Raw genomic sequence first — 11,229 nt, forward strand, 5'->3', positions numbered from 1 at the left:
GGTCTCGTCGTGTGCCGGAGGAGCGTACGGGAGCCCGACGCTGCCCTCCGTACCCGGTGCTTGCAGCAGTATCGAGTTGTGGGTTCGAGTCCCGCCAATCCAGGACGGCGAAGGCCGCATGAGGCGGGAAGGTCCGAGATAGCTCTGGTTCCCAGCTCATCTTCCCTCGAGCTGGGAACCTTCAATAAAGACCGTGGCCATCACTTCTTTTTGGGTATTTGTGTGTGCGTCCTTGGGCCCCGTCTGTAAGTAGCAATTGTTTAAGTGCCTTGTACATACTTGCATTGCTTAGTCGGTTTAACTCTGCTCTTTACGTGCTTCCCTCCCCCCCCCCCCCATTATAAATAAATCCCCTGTTAAATGTTTCAGCTCGTTCTTGTCCTTTCCTTCATTGGTTTAGCACGGTGCGTGTTGGGGGATTAAAAAGGCTGTTGCTGCCATAGTTGTGCATTTGGACCGATGGGACCTCGGTAACCATCCGCACGGGTCGAGCACAGCAATGGCTCGTCCCGTTCGAGCTCCGTCGAGGGTGTGAGTTCCTTGGTAGATCGCCACGTGGGCCTTTAGGTATTTTGAAGTTTAGTAAATAACCCTGTCCCACGCGGCTGAATTATTGACGATTCACGGTCCTGTAAGGAACCCGTACCTTGGGAGTTATCGGAAAGGTACGATCTCGATTCCGGGTGTTCAGTGGAGCCGACTCCACTGCTCCATCTAGCGATCGTCCTCGCCGCCGATACCCGGCCCACACCAATACATCCACATTGTTTTTAGCCTTTCTCACCTATTCTCTTTCTATCGAGTGCAGCCTGGAGCTGCTGGTTGCATCATTGGTTGGGACGTGGCTATGCCGCTGATGCAGTGTCCCCCTTACCAGTACACTGGTGCTCATTTTGCCAACCTCTGAAGGATGACAGGCTGAGTTAACCTCCTGGTGCATTTTAATTCAGCGGCCAACGGGGCTTGAACTCAGGACCCTTGGATCCCAAGCCGCCACCTTAACCACTAAGCCAACACCAGGCTCTCTCTCCTATTAGTCTGCTCTGCATATAAAACACTAACACGCATCCACAAGTGCTTGCATATGGGTAGGTTTTTATTTTTTCCTGCTTTGTTCAAGATTCATCCAGATATGTTTTTCAATAATTTGTACCATGAATGATGCAGCTCTCATCATATTGATGAAGGTAAGATTTGTTCTGTTTTGAGTAACTTTAACCTTTGCTTATTCTCATATATTATTGTTGGAAAATGCAATTGATGCCTCACCACATTTGAGTAAAGAGGCAGGGAAGTAATGCTTTCAAGGCATACCTGTTGTCAGCAACAGAACCCCATGTTTTTCCTTTGCCATGTCCTGCTCAAGTGGACTGGGATTAAGGACGAGTAAGGGAAACTTGGTGGCTTTGCAGGTTTGTTTAACCAAACTTTATCTTTGGAAATATCAACGGTACATCAGATCACACTTTCTTCAAATCAAGGTTCTTGTTACCACCTCCTCCCCCTTTCCCACACCTCCGTAAACAACTTTGACATGCAAATTTCAATAAAATAAAAATAATGGTGTTTTTGATGCTTATAAGAAGCCAGCTGGAGTGATGGCATGGCTGTAGCACAATTCCAGAATTCACTTGCACATGTAAATCCCGACACATTGCCCCTTATCCACCCTTTAACAGTTGCTCTGGGCTTTCTCATACAGCTTCTCTCCGAGGTGTTCAAGTTGCTTGCGCATTTCCAGATCCTTGAAGTGATTCTGGGGAACGTTTTTCAAGCCATAAAGAATGCCATAGAGGAAGCCTGCTATAGCCCCAGTGCTGTTGTTGTACCCTGCAACGGATGGTTAAGGAGGAAATGTCAACAGGGAAGGAATGTTTATTTCTTCATTTAATTTTTTTTTCTTTGTAAAACCCGGTTTAATTGTGATGTATATGTATATGTTTATGTATATCCACTGTCCAAGTGCAGAACAAGCCAAATTGTAGGGAAGATTTATGAGCCTTCCTCCCAATACACACAGTACACAATACCTGCATGAAACATGGCACGGTAACACAGCTCCTTCCAGTCTCCACCAGCTCCGAGCAGTGCATCGTAAGCGATCATTGGAGCGTCATGACCGCGCCGACCTCCCCTGCCCTCTGAGCTCCACTGCTTATATGCCTTTGAGGGAAATAAGAGCACACAAACTTGGCTTGGATTTCACAATACTTTCCAATTTTGATGCTTTTGTTGTTTACAAAAGGACGATCTATTTCATTATGGATGCAAAAGTGACATTTTCTCCCCTCCCCTGTGAACCCCTGCCCCATATTGTACATATGCATCTCTAATCCCAAATCAAGAGATCAAAAATTATGTAAACACAAACCACCATTAATGAGAACACGAAATAAGCAGTGGAGAGCTTTCCCTCCTTCCATGGTGTTTTAAACCAGCTGTCCTGTTTCCAATTATGGATGATAAAGAGCCCATGCCATCTGAGCTCATGTTGCGATCAAGACCCAGGCATCAAACAGGCAGTGTAAAGACTGCAGGTGCCTGTGTGTATATTAATAAAAACAAAAAAAACATGCATTGCCACTGGAAATAGGAAATATCCTCATCAAACTGATTATAGCAACAGGTAATCAATCGTTCCTGTTTTTCCTTTGTGCATCGTGAGTCACTTTACTAAAATGGGTGCAGTGCAGGTTTCAAAACAGCAGAGTATGGAAGGGTAACCAAGAATAGCCTGGGTTGCCTTCCATGCCAACAGGAGTATCTTTGCTGACAGCTCAAATCAAGTCTTTGCAAGGGACAAAGATACAAACTGTCAGAAGATTGATGAAAGATTAAAGGCAAGATGGTTCAAAGGCAAATAATCACGAAGTTGCAATTGCAATAACCCACTGGCTGAGAAATTGTCAAGCTCAAAACCAGGGAGCGATAGACGAAGAACATCCGGCCATCACATTCATTCCGATACTATCCCCCTAATAATCCAGAAAAAGTACTTGCACAGAAAATCCATTTTGATTCTTGCAGAGGGTGCAACGGTGGTGTTTTGATCTTGGATTCTGAGATGATTAAACTGCTGCTTGAGGTTTTTGGATGAAAATTGATATTCCAGATTGAAATTGATGATTTTAGAAATTTGACCTTGAGTTGACCTTTTGATCTCAAAAATAGTTGCCTTCCCCAATCCAGTGACGCAAAATACAAATCTTGTTCAAATTTCAAGTCGATCAGATGAAACAAAAACAATTTGATCTTAAAGAGCAGGTTTTGGGTCGCTGATGACTTCGTGCTGTTCGAAGGTTGTAAGCACATTAATAATCGTTGGGCAATTATTTTCCTACATTTGAAACTCAAAATATGCTAAAATTAACTTTTAAGTCAAAACTTCTGTCAGTGATCGGAAAACAGACCGGAATTTACCGAAGATACTATGACGTCACGTTCTCCGAAAACTTCGTGAACATTCGGAAACAGCGTGTGAACAATGGCGAGATGCGAATCAGAGAGTGATTTCAGCAGCGATGAAATTGAGTGTTTTAATTCCGATATTGCCGAGGACGAGTCGGAGGATGATGGGAATTTATACTATGGAGTTTCTGGCCCTGAGCCATGTATTTGAGCCACTTCCAAGTGCCAGAAAACGGCCTATTTCGTGTACAAGTGGCAGGACTGACTGCCCAGCAGTTCACACTGACAGACTCCACCAGACAGATTGGTTTGTAGATTTTCATTTTCTTGTTCGATGCATAAAATAATGTAAAGTTTGATTCGTCTGACTTGATATAATAGTTTTTTTTAACCCTCCAGAAGCCTGATGTTGGCTCAATGGTTAGGGTGGTGGCTGAGGATCCAAGATCCTATCCTGGGATCCTGAGTTCAAGCCCCATCAGCTGCTGAATTAAACCAGACAGATTGGTTTGTAGATTTTCATTTTCTTGTTCGATGCATAAAATAATGTTAAAGTTTGATTCGTCTGTGACTTGATATAATAGTTTTTTTTTTAAACTCTCCAGTATCCTGGTGTTGGCTCAGTGGTTAGGATGGTGGCTTGGGATCCTGGGATCCTGTGTTCAAGCCCCATCAGCTACTGAATTAATTCACCAGGGGGTTGACTCAGCCTGTCATCTTTCCGAGGTTGGCGAAATGAGTACCAGTTCCAGTGTGTGCACTGGTAAAGGGGCACTGCATCAGCGACAGTCGTGCTTTAAGAAATGAGAGGTACCCCGGCAGCTAAGCTGCCAGACGACCACCACCAACCCTCGAGTCACTCACGAGGCTGAAATGGAATGAATCCATAATGGACCTAAATATATTATACACCGTAGCCTTGGCGTTGAAGTCTTTCTGACAGCTGAGCTTGACCCCAGCGAAAGTGAACAGTCAGAACAAACCCCAACTTTCAAGAGACTGTTGTGGCATATCTATCTATAATTCCAGGTGTGTGTGCACGTGTGACCACTGTTTCTCGCCAACCACTGGTCTGATCTAATTGAAACTTGCCAGGTATATTGCTGGGGCCCTGTGGATGTGCTTTTTCAAGGTTTGATATCAATAGGACAAGTGCTTCCCAAGTTATGGCCATTTATTTACCAACCAATGACAGGACACTTTGCTGCATAGGCGTGGCCGATGGGAAAGAGATTCTCAGCCGCGTTCCCCATTACGGGTTACAACGTAGACTTCTGGGTCGTGATGACTTACTGTATTCTAATAATTTCTCGATTATGCGCATTTATAGATAAACACAATGCCCGAATCCAGTCCTCATTTACGAGAGCGAAGGAACAGACTGTGGTTGTTTGAAAGCGTTTTTTTGTTTGTTTGTTTTCGTTGTTGTTTTTGCACGTACTTTTTTTTTTTTTCCTCTTCTCTGTTTTTCCTTGCGATGACATTACGAAAAGGCAAAATAAGTTGGCACTAATTGAATAATTAGCCATTAAAACTAAATTGCGAATAATCGTAGGTGACAGTGTAAGAAGATGAAGCAGGAGCCAGCTGAGGAGGAGAAGGCTGAATGGTAGGCACAGCATCACACTTCAGTCTCACTTGAGCAATTGTTTTGAAACCGAGCTCACTCAATGCATTGGTTTCATAATCCTCGGCTGTGAAATGGTCACTACAAATGACAAGTCTATCCAAAGGGTCCTCTTTACCCATTTTCTTTGGGGGAAAATTCACCCGTTTTGTTTGTACAAATCTTATCCACTGCCGGCGAATGTTTGATTCCTTCGGGAATCGATGGGAGTGATTACCCGTTTTCCAGCCATTTTCGCAAAACATGACATGTACAAGGCATGATGTACAAATATCCAAATAACTTTGTTGTACAATAATTCAAAATAAAAAAGGATAATATAGACAGTTGCAAGCTTAAAAAAGCGAAAGAACGGCCCGCTGAACTGGATACTTCTTCAATGAGCGAGTGAGCGTCCGCTTAGTTTTGGAGAATGTGACGTCAACATCAATATAGGGCACGTGGCTGTTTTTTTTCAACAGCCTCCAGAAATAACAACTTCGGAGTTAAATCTCATTAATTTTCCCAATAGTTAGGCAACCACAATAGTTTGCATCGAACTATTTAATGCACATACAATATTGATAAATTTTCAGAATATGTTTGGTGACCCGCAACCTGCTCTTTAAAAAATAATTGGTCGTTGAATTCAATGACAAAATACAAAAATCCTCTTCGAATTTCAAGTCAAATTGATGAAAATTGACAATTTTAGAAATGACGACATTTTGGCCTATGTTGACCTCAAATATTTGGTGGTTGAATTCAATGAACAAATACGCAACTCTTCAAATTTCAAGGAAATCGGATGAAAAGTGACAATTTTAGAAATTCGGACTATGTTGACCTTTTGGCCTAAGATGACCTCAAAAATAATTGGTGGTTGAATTCAGTAAGCCGATATGAAAATCCTCTTCCAATCTCTCGCCAATCGGATGAAAATTGAGGATTTTAGAAATTTGACGAATTTGGTGACCTTTGGCCGATGTTTACCTTTTGACCTCAAACAACAGACATGCTTATGATGAACTCTACCATGTGGTGAAGTTTTGTGAAGATCGGTTTAAAATTATGACCTGTAGGCAATAAACAATAAAAACAGACAGACAAACAGAATAACGCACACAACGAAACCAACCAATCAATTTTCATCCAAAAACCTCAAGCAGCAGCAGTTTCATCATCTCAAAATCCAAGATCAAAACACCACCGTTGCACTCTGCAGGAATCAAAATGGATTTTCTGTGCAAATATGTTTTTCTGGATTGTACTTGAAAAATCTTCGATTTTCACAAGTAACAAACTCGAAATCACTCAGAGCGACACTTCGCGAAACAGAATCAATCGAACACTGTTGTTGCGTATCCTCCACTGCCAGAGAAGGAAAATAAATAAACAACAAAAAACGTCATGCAGAGCACGATACTTGCAAAATCCACCCCCTCTCCAAAGGTTGCCATGGATACATCAAATTGTCCATTTCATTAAAATTAAAATTGACAATCTTAATCAAAGCTCAGGTCAATCAGGTGAAAATTTATTATTTTTCAGATTGCAATTGATGATTTTAGAAGTTTGACCTTGAAATGGATTATTTCAGAAGTTTGACCGAGTTAACCTTTGACCTTTTTACCTCAAATAGGGTTTCCAAATTCAGTGATGGACTATGAAAATCCTGTTCATCTTTCAAGTCAATCAGATGAAAAATGAGTTTTAGAAATTTGACCTCAAGGTGATTTTGACCTCAATCAATAGGCTTCTCAGTTGAGACTACCTCCACAATTTGGTAAAGTTTCATGACGATCGGTTTAGAATTGTGAGCTGTCGGCGATTGACAAACGACAACAGAATAACAAAATCGACTGACCAATATACTTGAAAAATCTTCGATTTTGCAACGAACAAACTCCTTTGGCGAGGGTCATGAAAAAAATAAAATAAAAAGATAGAAATCAAAAAAAAATGTCACGACACTCGATCCTCATGATAAATTGTGAAATAAAAATCATGAACAATATTCCCGAGTGTTAACACACAGACAGTTGATCGTGGCCCCTTTTTTCATGCTTGCTATACATTCGGAAATCTTGATTCATGAAAATGCTATATCATTTGCATAATCATATAATTTATGCAAATATGAAACATTCCATCCAAAATAATTATTGGACGTCATGATTTTCACCTTGAGAAACTTTTCTTAATACATCACACACTTTTCATGTAATCACACACATGTATGACCAGAATTACACATTTCTCTGAAAAATTGCATAGAATTAGCATATTGCATGATTAATTAAGTAATAATTGCATGATAAACGATAATTGCATGATAATCTATGCACGTGCAAATTTTCAAGTTAATCGGACAATGTGTGGCTGAGATCTGAGGGGAGGGCTAAGTAGCCCCCTTCTGCCCCCAGTCACAGAGAGGTCAAAATCTCCCAGTTCAGTTCAGTTAACTAAGGTTATTATGTTTACACATTGTTGCTTTATGTAAACCTTTTTAAATATTACTTTGGTCAATTTTAAATTTAAAAAAAATTAACAGTAAATGGGTCTGGTCTAGCCCATCATCAGCACATTTGAATCTTCACCTGGTCTCTCTCAGCAGGACCGTATGGCTCAGGAAAGTGGGGAGAGTCTTGCCCTTCTTCCGCAATGCCTCTCTCCTCAAGATAGCATTGCCATTTGGCCTCAAAGTAGAACCAGTACTCATGGTACTCTACACAAGCACAATGACAGCACGAGTATCAGTGCACAATCCAAATTCCACGTTGACATTGATAAACTACTTCTCCCCGTAAATACGCTCCGTCCATTCAAAAACACCGAAAGAGTAACACCCCCTTGTAATAATGAACGAACAAAGGTGGATTCCAACCGAGTTCGTTCGAGATCTGTCCGAATGGTGGCAGTTTTTGTACCATCGATTGGACGAGAAAATTACCTTATTCCTGTTTGTGCACGTGCGATCATGACGAGGTTCCGTACAATTTGCCAAAGTACTGCTAAACTGCAGGTTCGTGTTCCGATTCATGTTTATACAGTGTTCAAAAGAAAACATGAAAATGAAATTAAATAGGTCCTCAATCATCAAATGACATTCGTCTGTCAGACAGACAAAGCTTAACCCCGCTTTGTGTTACACGTGCAGGGTAAAGATCTGTTCAGCTTTCCCGATGGACAGCTTATGGCCTTTGAGGACCATACATCGCTAAATTGGTGACCGTCCGGGTGGAAGATTTGACCAGGTGTCCACCCATGTTCCAACATAACATTGGTTGGTAGCCAGGATTAGGATCAGGACACTGGTCTGAATCTGACAACCACAACAGCATTATTCAAGAAGGTACTAGTTAGTTGAAGCCTCTTTTGCAATCTTACAGTTCCAGATCCTGTAATTAGAGTGATGGGTAACGTGGTCATGCAGAGGAGGTCAGGCCGATTATTGATAAAACATGAACAATGCCTGACAAAAAGAAAAAGCCAAGTACAATAACCGTATACCTGCCATGTGGCGAACTTTTCTCCGGCAATATTCTTCAGCCAAAGAGACGGTTCGCAGCATGTCTCGCCCCCACCGAGCCAGTGGCATTCCTTGCACTGCGTATGACGCAAAAAGGGCAGAGCAGAAGGAACCCAGAAAACCTGCAAAGTGTGGTAACAAAAACACTGCTAGCTCACACACCTGTCAGGGTTGTCTGAAGAGCAGACTTTTCAGCTCTGAATCACCAACCTTTTTAACTGCCCCCAATTTTGGGGTCTCGTGGTCTGTTTCCCCTTGTAATAATGAATTTTTATTCTATCTGGCGTGCCAGGATAGCTCGGTTGGCAGCTCACCATTGAGATGTTGATTTTGTGTTCGCTACCGACACCAATAAAATACCAATTTGATGAAGGATCAATTGGGGCCGTCGCTCCAGAAGCAAATGACCTTGCGAGGGACGCATAAAGAAAGTTGTCCTGTTTGCATTTACACTGTGAATGTTAAAGATCTCAGTGCATTACGTGTTTGCCACATTCACTGCTTGGAGATTGCTGTAGAATTAGCCCTACCGACAATGTCAGACACCTAGGGGTGTGGATACACTGTGGACAATCTTACTTGTACTATTACTTCTGTATTATTTTCTCCATCATGTGGTAAGATTGTGCACTATGTAGACATGTGCACCTTGCCTGTTGGGTGATTGTGTGTCATCCGACCACATTCAATGCTGACCTCCACCAGCGTTTCTAGCTGATCAGGCAATGGGAAGCGCAAACCGATGCACATGGCTTTGGTGGCAGCGCCAAAGCCTGTCCCTGAACAAGGCAGAGCCAACATTAATATTCCACAACTGAAAACCTGGCATCCCAGTACAAGCGAACAGGAAATCATCAGTGCAACAACCAAGGCCAATGTCAATTATTTGATTTTCTGCATTGTTATTGCGAGAATGCAGGTGTGAGCTTAATTCAGTTACATCATTAAACATTTTCCAAGAGACAAAGAGTTGATAACTCTTGCAACCTGTTTCAAACTTTATCTTCACCTGGGGGAAGAGCAATGCACTTAAATGTCACATCGACGAAGAAACGGTGTGATGTGCGAGAAGATATTTGCTTGCGGTTCGTCAGTGAGTCTCACGCATGTCTGTGATAAAATGGTTACAGTCTACTTTGTTTAAAAAACGAAAGAAGGTAATTATTTATACAAGACTGGTAGGATAGCTTAGAGGTATCTGCACTTGCTTCCAAGGTATCCAGCTTGGGTTCGAATCTCAGTAATTATAAAGTCACCCTGGTGTTTTGAAGACAGGATGATGTATCAATGTGTGCCCAGTCTCTCGGATGGATGTTAGGGGTCCCATCTGTTAGCGTTAGTTGACTGAGGCTGTAGATCCCACGGTGTCGTTTGTGAAGAGTAACAGAGTAATTGCTGCTCCCTGGCCAAATTCGAATTCCTGCCACCTTCATTTGAACAAACTTCAGGACCAGCCAGCCAGTTCTCCAAAGCCCTGGACCAAAGACATTCCTCCGTCGACCCCACAATATGGTGCAACTAATTGGGGCCATTGAAGTAGTAGTTGGTAAAGATAGCTGGAAGAATACATGGGACCTGGCAGGAAAAAGGGGACAGAAAGGAGGCAATACCGGATGTGAGGCGTTACAGGACCCCCAAGATCACCCACCAGCAGGGCAGGAGTGGGAGAGCAGTCCCTGCATTTCAGGCTCCTGCCAAGAGATATCAAGTACCATCAGGGCCTTGGATTGTACTGCCTTTAGGGGTGAGATCAATTCAGAAGTATCAACATAGAGTGGAGCCATACTCCGTGGCACTCCAAATTCTGATGACATCCATGGAGGGACATAGCACTCTAAAAGTTCCAGGACAACGTCCTTGATTCCAAGTTTTTGAGTTAAAAGGGGTTTCTGCTGTTTATTGTGTTTGTTTTTTTTTCTCCAGAAATATTAAGGTTCATGAAAGAACCAAATTACTCAATATGCAAGGTTTCGATCCTTACACGAAAGTAGATGATAACTTGTAATGGAGAAATGAGAAAGTTTGAGAGTAGAAAAAGGTCACAAACATTGAATAACAAAATCCTTAAATTATGTCAGAGTGTTTCCTTACAAGGTGAAGTCACATGCAAATAGACCAATAAGGATGTACCTACAAAGAAAAAAAAATCCACAAAAGGTGTCATGTTTTTTTAAAGGTAATAGTGATTGGAAAAAAAAATTGAAGGTATTCCACTGTACTGCATATCATGGTCTGGCATCTAGTTTCAAAAACCCGAAAACTGTTGGTGTGCACTCTCACTGGAGGCCAGTGTACTCGTTACAACCTGATGCGATGACGATGCACTCAAGATCTATTGATCAAGATCATGCTGTACACCACACATTGCCAGACCATCACGTGCAACCGTGACAACACCTGTGTGAAATGGCATGCATTTCAAAGGCAAAACAACACAGATGCTTCAGTCATAATCGAGTTGATTAGAATTCGCTGACGTTTACAAGGGTGTGCTGCCATGGCACAATCATTGTGTCGATGGACCCAAGCTCAAGAGTTGATCGCATGTGATGCTTCGCAGGTCATGCGTGTTATGAAAATGATCATGTGATGGATATATTGTTGCCGGCCGGGTTCGATGGCGAGGACGACCGCGAGACGGTGCAGTCGGGCCGTCTCCCACCGAACACCGGAATAGAAGGTC

General features: G+C 42.3%; 1 protein-coding gene across 6 annotated transcripts in view; it reads right to left on the bottom strand.

Moving 5' to 3' along the window:
• Positions 1-1,401: 1,401 nt before the first annotated feature.
• ADPRHL1 (ADP-ribosylhydrolase like 1) overlaps positions 1,402-11,229 on the bottom strand; it is a 75,463-nt gene continuing 65,635 nt past the window's right edge. For 5 of the 6 annotated variants that reach the window (XM_085881284.1, XM_085881283.1, XM_085881286.1 and 2 more), the window contains 5 exons: positions 9,200-9,325; positions 8,528-8,668; positions 7,615-7,742; positions 2,031-2,163; positions 1,402-1,830 (listed from right to left, as the gene is read on the bottom strand). In XM_085881284.1, the coding sequence (XP_085737410.1) occupies positions 1,673-1,830; positions 2,031-2,163; positions 7,615-7,742; positions 8,528-8,668; positions 9,200-9,325 (686 nt within the window). In that variant the 3' untranslated portion in view covers positions 1,402-1,672. Of the gene's footprint in view, positions 1,831-2,030; positions 2,164-7,614; positions 7,743-8,527; positions 8,669-9,194; positions 9,326-11,229 lie in introns of all 6 variants that reach the window. The other variant, XR_015058136.1, reaches the window with a different exon arrangement.

Source organism: Eptatretus burgeri, chromosome 5 (genome assembly GCF_056783735.1).
Source record: "Eptatretus burgeri isolate ZD-2024b chromosome 5, Ebu_testis_v1, whole genome shotgun sequence".
NCBI lineage: Eukaryota > Metazoa > Chordata > Myxini > Myxiniformes > Myxinidae > Eptatretus > Eptatretus burgeri.